The 18,373-nt window shown below is 42.0% G+C and overlaps 1 protein-coding gene across 2 annotated transcripts in view; it reads left to right on the forward strand.

Annotated features, from left to right (window-relative positions):
* IL5RA (interleukin 5 receptor subunit alpha) overlaps window positions 1-17,748 on the forward strand; it is a 40,809-nt gene extending 23,061 nt beyond the window's left edge. For both annotated transcript variants that reach the window (XM_015066058.3, XM_053219034.1), the window contains 3 exons: window positions 6,732-6,828; window positions 8,351-8,435; window positions 11,614-17,748. In XM_015066058.3, coding sequence (XP_014921544.2) covers window positions 6,732-6,828; window positions 8,351-8,435; window positions 11,614-11,700 — 269 coding nt within the window. In that variant the 3' untranslated portion in view covers window positions 11,701-17,748. The remainder of the gene's footprint in view (window positions 1-6,731; window positions 6,829-8,350; window positions 8,436-11,613) is intronic.
* The last annotated feature ends 625 nt before the right edge of the window (window positions 17,749-18,373 follow it).

An 18,373-nucleotide genomic window follows, 5' to 3' on the forward strand; every position in this document is an offset into this window, starting at 1 on the left:
TCTGTCCCCAACTGTCAGGAGCAGGCACTTTCTACTGTGTTTTCAAGGAGGGCCACCTCTAGTGGTGCCCACACTGCCTTTCCATGCATGAATCCCACCCCACAATGGGGCCATCAGATGGGACAACAGCTCAGAGGAAGGAGAGACAATTGTTGAGCCAGGTACTTTGCTAGGCCTGTTCTTGTGTGTGCTATCTTGTGTATTCTCACAAACAAAGAATTTTCCTAATCACATGGATTTACAGATTATGTGAGAAAAGATGCAGAGAAGTTAAAGAAATGCCCCCAGTGACAGAGCACAGAAGTAGTACACATGGGCCTGGAACCAAGCCACATGATTGGTTCCTCACCCTATTCTTTCTGCCATGCTTTATCATCCCATAGGTCATGGTGCTAGCTGGGGAAACTGAGGCAGGAAGATGGGCAGTGGGGGCTGTGGTTTCTGAAAGGGTGATGCTCGTCCAGCTTATGACCAATTTGTAAATAATTTCACGTTAACCTAGATCCCTGAGAGTTAGAAGCCTGGATGCCTTATGTGCCTATTTATCTGGTATCTCAATTATTTGGTGTGTTCCTTTCCCCTCCAGGGCTGAGCTTATTATTCCGCATTTTGAAGATTCTGACAGCACTTGAGTCTTAGTCTTGCTTTGATGATTTAGGGAAATCATCTTGATTCTTCAGATCTCATATAAACATGTCTAATGATTGTAACTAGTATTTGTGAAGCACCTACTATGTACTAGCACTGGGCCAAGGACTTTGCCTCTACCAACTCATTCAGTCCTTATCCCCATTTTACAAAGCAGGCAGTGGATACTGGAGAGGACATCCTGCTCAAGGTCACCTCAGTAGCAAATAACAGAACCAGGATTACACCTCTTCACCCCCTCATTTCTTGTTTTTATGTGATGAGCGCAGCCAGCTTTCAATGGGACTTGCTAGCAGGTTAACGAAACAGACTCCGCAGCCCCTTACAGGAACCACAGTTCTGGGGTGCTTGGTAGTGCTGGGCGGAAAGCCTGTGAAACAGAGAATAATAACCATAATTTCTCTATTCTCCTTCAAGTCTAGTCCTATGAGGGGTAATGCAGATGAACAGTACTGCAGCGATCTAGCAGAGTACTGCAGTGTTTAGCGGATCCTAAACACATAGATTTGCACACATGCATATGGTCTCCATTTCCTGTCCATATTTTAGCTCATTAAACCAGGTAAAGCCACAGTCTTTTTCCCCCTCTTTTTTCTCCCTAAACCAGGCAGCGCCACAGTCCCCTTGACAGCTGCCTGGGAAAACTCACCCACCTAAAAGGTTTGCTTTGGTCTTTTGCTTGCATTGGGAGCCAGTCACCTGGTTTGGGGTGCTCCTTCATGGTGATGCCACAGCTTCTCCCTGCAATTAGTGGCAAGCCACAGGCAGCTTCATAGGCTAATGCATGGGAATCCTCCACATTACCTGGCATCTGTTGGTGCTACTTGCTTTCTCCCAGAACCAGCCAGTGTCATGATCCAAGAGCAGGACTGCCTCACTGGAAGGGTCCCATCAATTTACTCATTAGCTCTTTTGCCTTGAAACCTATTGTTGAGTCTAAAGTCATACTCAAAATCAGTATGGAAGCAGTGAACGTAGTACCTGTATGGACACTTTAAGGTGGAGCAAGCCCCCAAACCAAACTGACCCTCTTAGGAGTTATTAGCATGAACTACACAGATGACAGAATTCTATAGCAAGAGGCACTGCAGCACCAGGAGGGAAGCCATTTGACAAAGCTCCCAAGGCAGCTAGAGGCAGATTATGGGATGAAGTCAGGTTTAGTGCCTACGTTTTTCTTCCCTCTGGGTTGCCACCATGCCATCCCAGCCCCACCCCACACACTCCCGGGTCACAGAACAGCAGAATTTTCAACTGCTGGCTTATTCTCAGGGTCAGATGGTTGAGATGTTCGAAATGATAGAAGCCAAGGCCACCAGAAACCAGAGGGCGGAGTTCCTGAATGCTCTCAGTTGACAATGTCAGAAGAGCATCCAGGAATGAGGTGGACGGTCTGGAGGGCTTCTCCTCCTTAGAAGGACAGGCCTTGTGACTTCCTCTTTCTAAAACATCTTTGCATAACTAAATAGCAGTGCCCTTCAGTGTTTTGAAAAGAAACATCTGTGGCTTCCGTTTTAGGGTCGGAAAGGCATTCTCCTTGAGTCAGAGAAAAGATTCAAGTTATCTGGAAACCCTTTTTCTTAAGAAAATTTCCAAGGCCAGAGACCCCAGAATTCAAATTAACGGTACCTTCAGGGGCCTCCCAACTTTTACAGTATTAAAATTTCTTTTTTATGATTTTGACCCAAAGGATTTATACTGTCTTTGGAACCTGTTGCCTTTTTTCTACCTTCAGTGAAATCAGAGTAGATGCTAACTTTAATTCACTTATTTATAAAATGTACTCAAGGTTTTCATATTAATAATTAAACAGTAGATAATCCACAAGTAGTTTCCATTTGGCGGTGAGTATGTGAAAGCTTTTTCTTGTACTAATTTTACCCGCCTATTTATGTTTTCTTCACAGTAAAGCTGACCTTGGCTCTGTTCTCTGAGGGTTAGTTCTGTTCTCAGTTGGTGGTTAGGGAGTCATTCTAAAGCACATCGGGACACTGCAGAAGCCAGGCCAGGAGAAATTAGTAATTTGCCAACTCCCTCCAGGCAGGGACCATGACTTTGCTTCCCACATAGTACCTTGCACGCATCGATAACTTTTTTTGATTGAATCCAATAAAATCTGTTGCCTTTGTATTTTTGCTAATTCAGTGGAAAACTTTATCAAAGTGAGAACTGAAGTGAATCATCAGGGAATAGTTTAACTGAAAAGATTTTTGTAATCCTGGTCAGAAGTGAACGGTACTATTATCAGCACTTGACATATCAGGGTACAAGGTGTTTCACAATTTGAGACACAAATGGCACCGAGTGTACGACCCTGATAATATTTACAACACCGCTCTTGCTTTCTGTAGGACCCAAACTTTATCTGTCTGTTAAGCCTACTGGTAAAGAGGTAACTTTTTTTCTGCTGACCTACCTCTTGCTAAATTTACATTCCGTGTATGACTCTAGAGTTACTGAATATACTGATTAGGGTACGTGAGTAATGGTTAAGAGCATGGAATGGTGGGTTTCAGAAATGGGGAAATGAAGCAGGCAGAATCCCTTATTCAGGACATCAGATTGGGAAATAAAGCCAGACAGAATTCGACGTGACAGCATTAGTTCATCCCTGTTGCTCTTTACATTAGCTATGAGCAAGTGCAATGAAAACTAGGTTTAATAGGGCACTCAGTTACAACCCAGACAACGCAATATTAATCCTAGAACTTTTCAGTGTCAATAGCATCTAGGAAAATAAAAGTTTTGCCTCCTTGAGTATCTCTCTCTCTCTTTTTATTATTTTACTGTGACCAACGCCTCTTTGTAAAATAATACATATAAATACCTAAAAGGTAAAAAAAAAAAAAAAGTACTATGGTCATAGGTTTTTAATAAAGTGATTCAGTCCCAACCACAGCCTAGGGAATATCAGGGAGAATGACTCCCTTGCAACGCAGCCCCCTTCTGTTGGACCACAGCCTCCAACTTAGCTTATGTCCAACAGTGGGGACACAACAGTGAAACCGCTTCCCTGCAGGGAAGTGGTATCCAGCTGGGAAGATGATTTTCAGGAGATTGCACAATCATAAAGAAATGCTTAGGATGTTTTAAGTGGAGCTTCTGCTTACATCATATGTCCTCAGTTTGGGGATGATGAAGAGTGGACCGGGATCCTTGCACCATGGTGATGGGAGCATTACTGTTCAACCAGTCATAGGCTTGGATTTGGGCTCTGCCGGCTAGTGGTGTCCTTAGCTGACTGACACTGCCCTTCTCTGCTCCAGTTTCTCCGTTTGCCAAGTGAGGATAGGAGTGCCCATCTGAAAGCATTGTTGTAAGAATTACACTAAATGTATGGTAAGCACCTTGAATTGTTTCTGGTACCTAGGAGCACTCAGAAAAAGGAAAGGAAAGGAAAGGAAAGGAAAGGAAAGGAAAGGAAAGGAAAGGAAAGGAAAAGAAAATATGTACAGAAAGTAAGCTATTAATTCTGATGACTGCTGGTTTTGAGATTTTATACTTTACAATTTTCAAACCTTCAGCAATACAGAGGACTACTCTTCTAAAATCAACTTTGTTAAAGGTAAGTACGCAGGAAATCACAGTGGCCTGGATGGAGTCAGTGGTATTGGAAAAGGTGCTGATTTGGCAGAGATGTTAAGGGTCATGTATTTCAACTCACTTTGTTTTCTAATTTTTAATTTATTTATTTTTGAGAGAGAAAGAGAGAGGAGAGCAGGGGAAGGGAAGAGAGACAGAATCCAAAGCAGGCTCCACATTGTCAACATGGAGCCCAACGAGGGGCTTGAACTCATGAACCATCATGACCTGAGCTGAAACCAAATTGGACGCTTAACCGGCTGAGCCACCCAGGTGCCCCTCAACTCACTTGTTTTTACAGATGAAGGAAGTGAGCCCCACAAGGGCAACCTCCACAGCAAGCTGAGAATAGGACCCAGGTTTCCATGCTAGGCTAGGATGCATGCATGAGACAAAAGCATGATCTCTTGCCTTTATGAGAAGTTAGGATGTGATGGTGTACCAGGAGTCAATGGAGAAAGGAAGCAGGGCTGTAGAAAACAGGAAGAATCAGAGTGACTTCCAAGGATCCCAGTATGGAAACTTGGAAGAATGGAGACCATCATGGGGAAGTCAGAGAAGTCCTTCTGATGTGAAGAAGCGTGTGAACTTAGTGTGCAACATTGTCAGCTTGGAGAAACATCTAAGTGGGTTTCACCCAAGGGAAGTTTCAAATCTAGAAGCTGAGCTGTGTGTCGGCGCTGGGCCAGGAATAAAGACAAGGGAGAAGAACACGTGGGATTAAACGATGCAGCTGTGCTCAACCAGCTTGCCAGTGCTGGAACAAGAGACTGTACTGGAAAACACCCACAGGCCCAGGGCTGAGCTGAGAGGGTCAACTGAACCTAAAGAGAGAAGAAGGAAATGCCACCGAGGAAGGGGAGTATTTTGGTCAAAGAACCAAAGACTCGGTTTCAGGGTGGGAGTAATCATCAGGTGTGACATTCAGGAAGGAGGCCAAGCAAAATAAAGTTGGAAAAAGAAACGGAGTGTATTTTGGATTCAACTAGGAGGCAACCGCCAGCAAGTAAAGTTTCTGAGATGGGGAAATGAAGCAGCCTGAAACCCTTATTCAAGAAATTAGGCTGAGAAATAAAGTCGGAAGGTAATTTGATGATAGTTGGGAGCGATGGCAGAGCAAAGATAAAGGACTTATGGCTTATTCAAGATAAAGGCCTCTATGAATATTTGAAAGCAGAAGGGAAGAGATGAAGGAGAGATTAAAGCTTTGGGGAAGTAGAAGATAAACCCCAAATAAGATTTCTCAGGAGGCAAAAAGAGCAAGAGATCAAGGCAAAGTTGGAGTCACTGGCATTAAATCCTTGAGACATTTCTCCCTCTTGATACACTGAATGTTTTGAGTTTGAAGTATGTTGGAGCTTTTGGGAGTCTTAGAGTATTTACAAGCACTTCAAAGTTCCACTTAGGCACTTTTCATTTTATAAAAGAAACGATTAATGGCAAACTGAGGGTTGGGACCTGGTTTTCCTCGTGCAGCTTGGTTTGAACACCCCCCGTGCACTTAGCACAGCTGGCATTAAGTCATTACCTGTGTCACTGTTTGCTTAGAGCCTTTCTTCTTTGATGGATCTAGGTAGAAGAAGGGGAGAGCCCACGTGTGTGCTTTTACCCCAGCTCACAGCAACCTGTTCAGTGCCAAACACATGAGAGTTCTGATAAGTATCTGTTAAACACGTGAAGAAAGGAATGAATTAGTGAGTGGTCTCTCCCACAGAAAGGAAGCATATCAGGGAGGTAATGCAGTTTTTGTCTTATTCTCTAGAAGTGAATCAGGCAGTTTAACAAGTGCATTACCTCTTTAAAAACTGTGTGGTTAAGGACGTTGAGTTTTCCTGAAGGCATTTCCAGTACCTTAAAAATAACCACACACCTCCATGATGTCATCAAAACTGATAGAAGAATCTGTCTTTGAGTGCAGACTGGAAGCAAATCCAATTAGAGAATAAGGTGGCATGTGATATATTTATACCTTCTGTACTGACTTAATGGCAATTTTCTTCTACTTTTCTATCTGTGAAGTGGGAATAATGCTAAGGGGTGTTGAGCATAATTAAGACTGCAAAGTACTTTTAGCAGAGTCTGATGCCTTTAGGGTTAACTCTGAGTATTATTCCAGACTTCACTTCCTCTAAAAGTTGAGTTTCTAACTTTGTATATTATTTTGATTGTAATGCAATTACATTATTAAGAGGGCTTATGTTTTGTAGCTTTTCCATCTAAAACGCATCCTTACTACCCACTAAAAGCTGATAAGCTCCAGGATTCAGGAGTCATTAATACATCAAGTGTAGTCCATAAATATCTGCTGACTACACAATGATTCAATATTAAGAGTGGCTTCATTTCATGCACATGAGAAATCTCCAGCTCAGGATGGCTCAGCTACTTGCCCAGCACCACCCAGCACCTGCAACTCAAACCCAAGTTTTCTGATGCCTGCATCTAGTCATGTTGCATATTTACAACAGATTCTAGCTCTGATTTCTTTCTTTTTCCCTCAGGAAGTGATGACCAGAAGCCCTCCACAGAATGGTTTCTTATCGTGCTTATGGCGGCCATCTGCTTCATCTTGTTAATTTTCTCCTTCATCTGTAAAACGTTAAGTATTTTTGTATATTTGGGTGTTTCCAATGAGGTCTGAGAATTGAATCTTCACACTTTTGTTGTGTATCCACTAGGGTCCTTGTTATCAGATCAAATTTGAAACGCTTTGGTGTCTTCTTGACAGCATTTCCAAGATGAGTATGGACCACATTAAAAAGGGAGAAACATCCTTAGGGGATATACAGAAACTGGACAGACCACAACATAGCCCTCAGCCATTACACACCCCTCTTGAATTTCTTGGCAATGTTTTCATTTCTGTGAAGCTTTTACATTCATGTTCTTTTGATTCCTTTGCCACCTTCCACTCAGCATTTGGATGTCTTAGTAGAGCCACTAGCAGACTCCTTTTATGTCTTCGGTAAAGGAATACAGCTCACCAGAGACTGAAATCACTCCAGTGCTTCCTATGTTATGATCCCCAATTACGAGGTGCCAAGTCCTACACTTGCCTTTTGTTCACCTGGCCCCTCAGTGGCTGATGGTCCTTTGAAATGTCATACAGATCTGGTGACCAATCCTAGAGCCTGCAAATGGCCCCATAAGAACTCCTCAACCATGTTGGCATTCCGTAAGGCAAAGTGCCATTTAGGCGGCTTAAGAACGTGTTCCATCTTAGCCCTTTCATCATTTACAAAATTACTTATGTTTTTTAAAAAATGTTTATTTATCTTGAGACCAAGAGTGCATAAGTGAGAGTGAACAGGGGAGGGGCAGAGGGAGAGAGGGGGAATGAAAATCCCAAGCAGGTTTCATGCTGTCAGCGCAGAGCCTGATGTGGGGCTTAATCCCACAAATCGTGAGATCGTGACCTGAGCCAAATTAAGAGAGGTTTAATGAATTGAGCTGCCAGGTGCCCTGAAAATTACTTATCTTTTAAAAAGCCTAGCTTTTGGGGCACCTGGGTGGCTCAGTCAGTCAAGCCTCTGACTGGCTCAGGTCATGATCTCACAGTTTGTGGGTTCGAGTCCTGTTTCAGGCTCTGTGCTGACAGCTCAGAGCCTGGAGCCTGCTTCAGATTCTGTGCTTCCCTCTCTCTCTCTCTTCCTCTCTCCCACTCATGCTCTATCTCTCTCTCTCCCTCTCAAAAATAAATAAACATTTGTTTTAAAAAAGCCTCATTATTATAAATGTTATGTTCTTTGGGTTGGAAGGCGGCATTTCCAAGGAGAGGAAGAACTCTGCGAGCTGGCACAGTTGGGTAGGGGCCTGCAGCCAGCACTGTATTTAGCAGTGGGGTACCAGGCACTTGCAAATCACCCATTTTCAGAAATTAGGCTTGGAAACAGATGAATATGAAGCACTTACTATTATGTCTTTCTTAGATGATTCAGAAGCCGCATCACAGCCCCAACTAATATTACAACATAAATATTTATAACTCTTGGTCAATAAAGATTTTGAATTTATAGAACAGCAGGTCCTGAGATTAACTAGGTCAATTTGTAGAGTAGATACTGAAAGACAAGCAAGGATACTCTTGTTCACCCAATTTTCTGCTTTCCTCTGTCTTCAGAGGTCACTTATGGACCAGGTTGTTTCCACCAGTTCCGGCACCAAAAAGTAGTATTCAAGATTTCTTTGTCATCGTCAGCTCTGAGGTAATGTTGCAGGTTCTTATGAAGGGTCCGATCTGCCCAGGGATGGGTCTCCATGGACTGGTTGTCAGGTTACTGGTTTTTCATATTCCAAGGCAGAGTGACTACCTAGGGTGCTAGCCAAATTTATGTCGTTTTGGTCTTTATACCCTTTGGCTCACTGTTGTGTTATGTTCGTGACTGTCTGGGAATATTGGGAAGGCCCTGCTCAGTTATAAGCGTCCTAACCAGTCAGACTGGAGTTTTTTTCTATCACTGATCTCTTAATTGGGTTTGGGCAATTCCTTCAACCCCATGACTTCTTTTTATGTATAGATGAGATGGTCCAATGTCCTGTTTAGCTCTGATGTTATAAGAATCCGTGTTTTTGCGCATGGGTACCCTAATTAATAACATTTTTCGCAGAAATTTGTCCTAGTCCCTTAATATAAAAAACCACAGAGAAGGCAAATGACTTGCCCCAGTATGCATTTCCTTAGGCCCTATTTGCCATTCAGAGCAGTTAGACTTAACTGAATGCTCACTTACCTATGGCTACCCAATTGTTCTAGCATCAGTTCGTGAAGAAAAAAATCATCCTTTCCCCAGTCAACTGTCTGGGCATCTTTGTTGAAAATCAGTTACCTATATATGTGTGGGTCTACTTCTGGACCATCTATTTGTTTTCATCAATCTGTTTGTCTACCTTTATACCAACATGGTCTTGATTACTATAGCTTTATTGCAAACCTGGAGATCCAGTAGTGTAAGGCTTCCAAATATGATTTTTTCTCCTAGAGTTATTTTGGTTATTCTAGGTGTTTTGCATTCACATATCAATTTTAGAGCAACTCTATCAATTTTTATCAAAAAAGCTGCTGGGACCTTGATTAGGATTGTGTTATTTTGTAGGTTAACTTGGGGAGATGAGTCTCCTAATCTACAAACATGACATCATCATACAACACAAACATGTAGTATCATCAGCCTGTGTAGGTTTCTTTAATTTCTCTCAGCAATGTTTTGTGATTCTCAGTGTACAGTTATTATACACTTGGTCAAATCTGTCCTTAAATGGAGTGGTTATTCAGATTAGGGGTTAGCAAACTTTCTCTAAAAAGCCAGATAGTGAGTACCTAACAGCCAAATGGTTCATCTCAACCATCCAATGTTGCCATTGACCACAATGAAAGCAGCCAAAGACGATATGCAAATGAATGAGCTTGTCTCTGGCCAGTAAAACTTTATTTACAAAATAGGCAATAAGCCAGATTCTACCCTCAGGCTATAGTTCACAGGCCCTTGACGTACATACCAAGCTATGTTCTTAACAAATCGAGTTTTCTAATCGAGTGACTCATGGGTGAATAACTGGTGATTGTTTCTAGGACAGTTAAGGGTCAAACACTCACTGAAATGGATCTTTTCAATAAGCTGTGACATTTAGAGTTTTCAGTTTGGGTGTTTGGAGTGATTATAGACCATAGTAGTTACAAACCTAGTCAAGCGAAGAATTGAGTCAGGCAGAAGAACCACTCTGTTCTCAGTTCCATCTTATACTCCTTATCAGGGAACGGGGCTTTGCTTTTGTTTTCCAGAAGAACAGTGGACCCCGATATGAAACTTTGTTTTGTTTCATCTGAATTTGTCAATCCCTCCTTGCTGTGACATTCTCATCCCCGATAAACTACATTTGATTTCAGCAGCACACTGAAGTCATTTGTCTTGGCCTCTTAATGAAACATCTTAATGCTGGTATCTCATTTCCCTATAGAGCCCCCCAAAGATTTTCTTTAATATTCTGAGGTTGGTGAAAGAAACTGGCTTACAAGCTCATTGTGGAAGCTTGTGGTGTGTTGTTAATTAAAATCAAGTCATGTGCACCAAATAAATAACAACTTGGGTTTGACAAGCTGGTCTCAAAATAAGCAAAGGATTAATGTCAGAACTTAGCACTGCTAGGCTCCTCTGGACAACTTACTTTCTTCTCATATTGTAGAGTTCCAAAAAAAAAAAAAAAAAAAAAAAAAGACCAGAGAGACAGAGACAAAGACAGTAAGTGCAACCTAGAAAATGAAGCACTGCCCCATACTGTCAGCCCTATAGCCTAAATTCTCCACCTGGAAGAATATGTAAACAGTGGCCCAGCATGTATCTCCAAAGGTGAAGCCCTTCCAACTGACTCTTGGGGCTTTCTCCCCAAGGATGATGAGGGGACCCATTAGTGCTATTGGCAAGGACAGTTTTGCATCCCACTAGGACACCTTTGGTGAGTGGCAAAGGAAATCTGCTTTTAATTACAACCTGCATCTCTGAGCTTGGTGTGGGTACCCAGGGTCCTGGGATTTGGAGGGTATCTGCCATCCCAGAGCTCTCACTAAGCAAGTTTTTGCTGGTCCAGACCGAAGTCAGAGACTGCTTTGTAACATTCAAGAGGCAGACACTGGCAGGGAGAGGTGGGAGGGGCAGAAGTCAGCCTTTCTCAAGCTCAGTTAAAAAATAGAAGGCTTTTTGTATTAAAAAAAAAATTGCATCCCATGTTTTAAATTTGTTAGATACCAGTTTCCAGCTGTTCTTTATTTCTACAATGGTAACCAGAGAGGGTTCTTTCCAAAATTAAATAGACTATAAACCCTTAAAGTTCTAGCACATAAGGCAGAGAGCACATCTCTTTGTCACTGCATCCTCAATGCAGAGCCATGTCCAGGATACAGGAAGTATTAAAAATGTGTTGAATGAGTAAACAACGTAGATAAATACCTCTTGTAGGTGGTTTCTGTCACAAAGTTTCTAACTAACATCTTCATAATAGCCCAAATTAGACAAACACATATCCAAATTTAAGGGGACTACAACAAACCATAAATGGAAAGTGACGGATCTATTCAATGGTGCAGCCCAAGAATATATAATTTAAAATATCACATGATATTACACAGAAAGCAATTTATAAAGCTAGTTATCCATTTGCCTTCATTTACCTGTTAATATAACTTTGTACCTAGAAAAAAAGGCTGAAGAGAAATGATGGGGCTGTGTTTGGGAAGTAAGTTGATGTTTTCTTTATATTTTCCATATTTTCTTGAGTGAACATTTACCATTTTTATAAGCAAGATACACTTTACAAAACCAATTGTAAAGAAATTTGAGAGAACCAAAAATGTGCTAAAAGACATCTAAGGGAGGATGTTTTGTTTTCCAGAAAACTGTTTCCACTGAAACAGAAATTGAAGTCATAAGTTATGTGGAAGACCCTGGATTTGAGACCCTGGAAGATTCTGTGTTTTGATTGGCACTGCAGCATTCTCGAAATGAACTCACACTCACATGCCTCAGCGATAAGAAGAACGGGAACTGTTGTTTCTTGGCTAAGAAGAGTTCAGAATTTACTGAACACTCAATTTAGCTGCAAGGCAATACACTCAGACAAATCTTTTAAAAGTGTACATGCCTCATCAAAAACTCCTTGCTCACTCAGGGTGATGGATTAATCTGATCATTCTGCCATGTCTTTTCTCCCCACTCTACAGGGTACCAACTCCTCACCTGCCAGTCTTTATGATTTACATTACTTACCTCAAACTTTTGTACACGAGTCAGTTTTTAAGGCTGATGTCAACTGGCAGAGCTGGTTTTACAGGTGAAGCTGCCAATGGTAATACTCAACTAAAATATCAGGAAGAAAGCATTTTGTACCAGCCTGGAGTTAATTATGAACTTAGATTTGAGATGGTCTTTCCTAAAGCTAGAGCAAGTGGGAGCCATGGTGGGTTGTTGTTGTTGTTTTATAGAATACTTTTTGTCTCAAGTAGTGTGTTGGGGGAGTGGGGGAAGGAGAGGGAGAGAAGCATGATCTCAAATTCTATAGCTATGATTAAGGAAGCATGATTTGAAGCAAACTCATTAAAAACATGAAGAGCTAATATATCACTCCAAACCAAAACAGAGAACAGGATATTGTTTGAGATTGTATTCCTGAAGACAGCATTGATATTCAAGAACATACTGAGAAAGGCAGAACTGGGTTGGGAAGGGGACTGCTCAATCAAGAAGGAACTTTCTGCAAGAGATGCTTGCTTCCAAAGATTTAAGAGCAACTCCTGGGTGCTGTTCAAGTAGTTCTGTATCAGTCCTAGCCTTTTAGGTTCCAAAGACATTCTACAAACATTCCATCAAACATCCCAATCTAGACATCCTCTTGTAGGATGATTTATGCCTCCCAGAGTTGGTTTAGTCAACTGGATTCAATAATGGGGCACACTGACTAACTACCAAATACTTCCAGAGGGTGCTCTTTTGGTAACCATCAATTGAAACTAGCAGCAGGTTGGACCCAGAACAACAGGCAGAGCAGTAAGACAGCTGTCAGTTGTTGCCTGTTTCCAAGTATTATGGACTGAATGTTTATGCCCATCCCCTTCTAATTCATATTGAAACTATACACCCCAGTGTGATGGTACTAGGAAGTGGGGGGGTCTTTGAGAGGTGATTAGGTCATGAGGGTAAAGCCCTCATGAATGGGATTAGTGCCCTTTTTAAGAGACCCCAGAGAGTTTTCTCTCCTCTATGTAAAGATACAAGAAGTTGGTATTCTGAAAGCAGTAGGAGGGCTCTCCTGAGAACCCTGCCATTCTGGCACCTTGAACAGAGAATACCAGTCTGCAGAACTGAGAAACAAGTTTGCTATTTATAAGTCACCCAGAGTATGGTACTTGGTTGTAGCAGCCTGAACTAAGAGGCCAAGTGTTAGCAACTATGCCAGGTACTTTACACACATTATCTCTAAACCTGAGAAACCCACATTGTTTGTATTACTGCCTCCTTTTACAGGTGCAGTCACTAAGGAAAATGCATAATGAAGGGTTGAATTCCTGTCCCAAGTGATCCCAATAATGCAGAGGGGACTGCTGGAATAAAGTTGGAGTCTGCTTAGCAGTAGGACCTAGAGGGCATAGCCCATGGAGGTGCTCTGCCATCACTGGCAAAATGTGTGATTACCTGACTTGTACACTATCTCTGTGAATGGTGTTCAAGAACCTGCATTCTTAATGAATATTCTTAGGTTCTGCATTCTGAAACTTGCTAGTGCCTTAGAATCACCTGGAGGCATCATCAAAACAGATTGTTGGGCCCTATCCTCAGTTTGTGATAGAGTAGATCTGGGGTGGGGTAGGAGGTTCTGCATTTCTAGAAAGTTCCCAGGTGATGGGGCACCTGGGTGGCTCAGTCGATTAAGCGGCGGACTTCGGCTTAGGTCACGATCTCGCGATTTGTGAGTTTGAGCCCTGCGTCCGGGCTCTGTGCTGACAGCCTGGAGCCTACTTCAGATTCTGTGTCTCCTCCTCTCTGCCTCTCCCATGCTCATGCTCATGCTCTGTCTCTCTCTCTCTCTCAATAAATAAATGTTTAAAAAAATTTTTTTTAAATGTTTAGAAAGTTTCCAGGTGATGCTGATGCTGGTTTCCTAGCCACACATCACAAACAGCAGCACTGGGTATTTCTGATGAATACCAAAACTTGAAAACCAACCGTTGAAGGCATAAGTGATGGAAAAGTCCTGCCCCAAATTGCCCCCTTTGGGGCTTAATGCTCCTTCTCTGATCTCTTTCAAACTAGAGCCTGGAAACCTAGGGTTATGCCCACTGCCTCTGCTACGAGGCTGGAAGAGAAGAAGGACGCTGTCCCCAGTTTGGCAGGTTCTTCATTATTGGGTGTGGTGCTCACTTCAGAGATGCCTCCTTTGACCTTACTGGCCAGCCATCACCGAGGTACTAAGCCAGTACCACCATCTGACTCTTGGTATGTTTCAAGGGCAACAAAGTGTAGACCACAGTGGACTATGACCTTCCTCTTCCTCACTGCTCAGCTTATGAACTCCTACCCATGTTTTAGAAACCCATATCCTATGTTTCCTTCTCCGTGAAGCCTTCAAAAATAGACTTTTGTTGATCCTGCCCTTGGGTTTTCATTCTGGGCTTTGCCCCTCTGCTGGAGCTATTACACTGTACTTTATACGATTCACAGTTTGGATGTCTCCCCACTAGACTGTGTGCTTCAGGAGGATGGGGGCTCATGTGCAACTTATTTTATGTGCAGTGTCTAGGAGTATTGGACCCTCTTAAACCCTCTTTCAACCCTGGCACAGTTCCTTGCACATAGTCGGAACTGAGTGATATTTGGCAGAGATCACCAAGGCCTAGAATATCATGGAGAGGAAGACGGGTGTCTAATGAGAACATGATTGGAAATAACCAGGAGACACATGTGCCTGATCATCTGGCTGGTATAGCCTAGGTTCCTCTTTGCTGATGATGTGTCTAAGTTGTGACGTATCAAGAGCCACGTAAAAGAAGTTAGGCTTTGGATGTGGTCTGTTTTGAGTGCTCTGTACAGTTTTCACTAGCCTTGTCAAGACAGATCAGAGTGTGAACGTTCTCTTAACAGTAAATACCCTCGTCAACAGGTTGATTAGACATTGGCACCCAGCTCTTTCCATCTCCCACCAGGACAGGATAGAGGGCCAGCTGTCTTCTAAAAAACCTTTAGTCACACGCTCAGAACAAACGCTGCTCCTCTAAGACATCCTTTCCAGGAAGGATTTTAATCCAATGTCTTTCTTTGGCAGTTGGAAATCTTTGAGTGCAGCATAGGGAAAGTGCTGGGAAGTCTGGAGGGGAAGTTCAGTGTGCCAACAGTACAACCATCTGAGGCTTATTGAAATGTTTCAAGGCCTCAAGATATTTATGCAGCCTGGGCAAGAATTCCACATGGGCAAAGAACATCCTGATTAAAAATCCAAACGTTTTCATGGTGAGACTTGTATGTGTCAGGACCATCTGTTGGTGGAATTAATAAACCTTAGGTGCTAATCTGTTAAAGAAAAAGTAGGTGTCTAGAAGCGAGAACAGAGAACCAAAAACAATCTTTGGTGGCATGAGGTAAGGTGAATATCCTAATGACAACAGGACTTCATGTTAACCCAAGGATCTTTGTGACAGTGACTGTGTCATTATTCCTGCTTCCACACCCTGCAAATAAAGTTCCAGGACACAAACTTTTTGAAAGCCATTTTTTAAAGAATATTATACTGAACCAGAAGACAATCATATTTTTTCCAGTATTCTTCTGTTTTAGGTAATATATGAGAATGTAAATTCACTTCAGAATGAGAACTGTTTAACACAGATGACAGTGAATTGTGTAAGTCCACAAATTGAACAGGACTACCTTTCTCATTCCCCCCCCCGCCAAATTTTCTTGTTCTTTGTACTCAACATTGTCTTTATCTTCTCTCAGCTAGGACCATTACAATGCAACTAAAATCCTGGCCTCCAGGACTGCCTTTCTTAGAAAAACCTACATAAAAGGCACATCTGCCTACCTCACCCCCGTCCCAAGTCCTCGGATAATTCCATCACCTTCAAGTTAAAGCTCCTTTCAGCGCTGAGTCCCAGGGGGCTCAGTTCCTTACTAGCTCCCCAGTCACAACCCCAAGGAGTGCCCTCCATAACAAACACCATGCTCTCTCTTCCCTCCATCCCTCTGTGTAAGCTTTCTCTTGTGGAAAAAAAAGCCTTTTCAATCTTTTTCTTCATCGGATGATGCTTTTTTTTTTTTTTAAGATTTTATTTTTAAGTAATCTCCACACCCAACAGGGGCTTGAACTCTCACAACCCCGAGATCAAGAGCTGTGTGCTCCACTGACTGAGCCAGCCAGGCACCCCTTAACAGTTATCTTTTAAGTCTCAGTCCTGTGCCACCAGGAAATCTCTGTATTCCCCAGGGAACTTCTGGTTGATTCTATTTTACAGTTTACTGTATTATTTAAAAGAAATTTTTTTGTCTCATTTAAAGTGGAAACACGCTGAGGTCAAGGACAATGTCTTGACCGTGCACTTAACCACTGAGTTGGAATTGGCTGAATTTAGTTGAACAATGAAAAACAAAGGGCATTTCTTAAAAGTGTATCAGAACAGAAAACTATGTATATTCAATTTAGCGCTAGAGCATTGAGCTGTAATGGGTAGACTCACTTATTAAAGCTGTATGGTGACAGCCAGAAATTACATTATCACCAAAGCTTAATAATGAAATAGTAAGAACTCACGTTTGGTGTGGCTTTTGCCTCAGAAATGCCTCTCTCTGCCTCACCAGGTGGACATCTCTTGGGCTCTGCAGAGCTCTTGCTGAAATTCCATCAACCAGTACTACCCATTTGTATTACTACTCGTAGCCGGTACCACTACCCTCGATAAATGGGTGGCAGGTGCAACAAAACTAGCCCACGTGGCCCATGAGTATTGTTTTAAAGTTCTAGTGGATTCTTTTCACCATGAAGGTGTGTTATTAGATTAGTTTCATTCATTAAAATTAAAAGCAACGATCTGTAGATGTCAGTGACAAACTGAAAGAAGATATAAACCTGGGGGGTGGGGCAATTGCTGGAAAGAAATCAACAATAAAGTATCCCTGTCATAGTTCAAAGGTCAGCAAGCTTCTTCTTAAAGATCTATATAGTAAATATTTTCAGCTGTGAGAGCCATCTGTTCTCTGCTGCAACCACTCAGTTCTGCCATTATAGCACAAAAGCAACCACAGACAGTATATAAATGAGAGTGGCTGTGTTCCAATAAATCTTTATTTACAAAAACCAGGCAATGAGCCAGGTTTGGACTGTGGGCCAATATTTATCTGTACATAGCTTAATGGATCCAAAATGCTACATTTGAGTGTGCTCTTTCTTTTTTTTTCTTTTTTTCTTGTTTTTTTTTTTTTTTTAATTTTAAAGCAAAGCAATCGATTTGAGAAATATGTTTAATCACATAAAAATCTTTCTATGGTGGGGAGGGGAGGTGGTGGTGAAAACATTTGTTGTGTTTGAACTTAACCTTGTTACAAGTTGGTTTTGCAAGAAACTTGGGTCCGGAATTCTGTTCACACTTTCATCTGTTTATATGTTTCATACCATTTTCAAATAAGTGTGTATTTTAATCACCTCCAATGAATCATGAAGAGGAAAGACTTAATCTGATTTTCTGTGGATTTCCTGTGCCCAGAAAAGTGTTGAACACACAGAAAGCAATCGACATCTTAATTGTTGACAGATAAAAGATGAGCAACTGGGCCAATTCAAACTCTCGGTTATTTGGTCTCAGATATTTGGTTCTAAAGAGTGATAAGTGGTACATCAACCACATAACTTTTTCCCAAGTTGTGCTATGGTTGTGTTCTGGGCGACAAGCCCATTTTTATACCCCTTTGAAACATTTCTGGAATTCCCCTGCCTGCACACTTCAGAACCATGGACCTTGAGAGACCTGATAAGGCAACAGTCAGATCCTGGAATTTTTCTTTTTAAAAAAATTTTTTTTAACATTTATTTATTTTTGAGACAGAGGGAGACAGAGCATGAATGGGGGAGGGTCAGAGAGAGGGAGACACAGAATCTGAAACAGGCTCCAGGCTCCGAGCTGTCAGCACAGAGCCCGACGCGGGGCTCGAACTCATGGACGTAAGATCATAACCTGAGCCGAAGTCGGGTGCTTAACCGACTGAGCCACCCAGGCGCCCCAGATCCTGGAATTTTTCATTAGAAATTAATTACCTCAATGAGGATGAATCCTCCTCCCTGCATGAGATTGCCAGATGTAGCAAATAAAAATAGATGAAGCCCAGTTAAATTTGAATTTAAGATAAATTTTGCATGGGGCATACTTACACTATACAACTATTAATTTTTTATCTGAAATTCAAGTTTAACTTGGATTTCTGTATTTTATCTGGCAACTATGAACTTGCAGGACAGCCTATTTGAAAAATGGCTCTGAGGACGCTTGAAAGTCCAGTACAACGAACGAGCCAAAAACACCCTTTGCAGTAAAGAAAAATAGCCAAGTTTGGGGCACCTGGGAGGCTCAGTTAGTTAAGCGTCTGATTCGACTCTGGTCATGATCTCGCAGTTG

Source organism: Acinonyx jubatus, chromosome A2 (assembly GCF_027475565.1).
Source record: "Acinonyx jubatus isolate Ajub_Pintada_27869175 chromosome A2, VMU_Ajub_asm_v1.0, whole genome shotgun sequence".
Classification (NCBI taxonomy): domain Eukaryota; kingdom Metazoa; phylum Chordata; class Mammalia; order Carnivora; family Felidae; genus Acinonyx; species Acinonyx jubatus.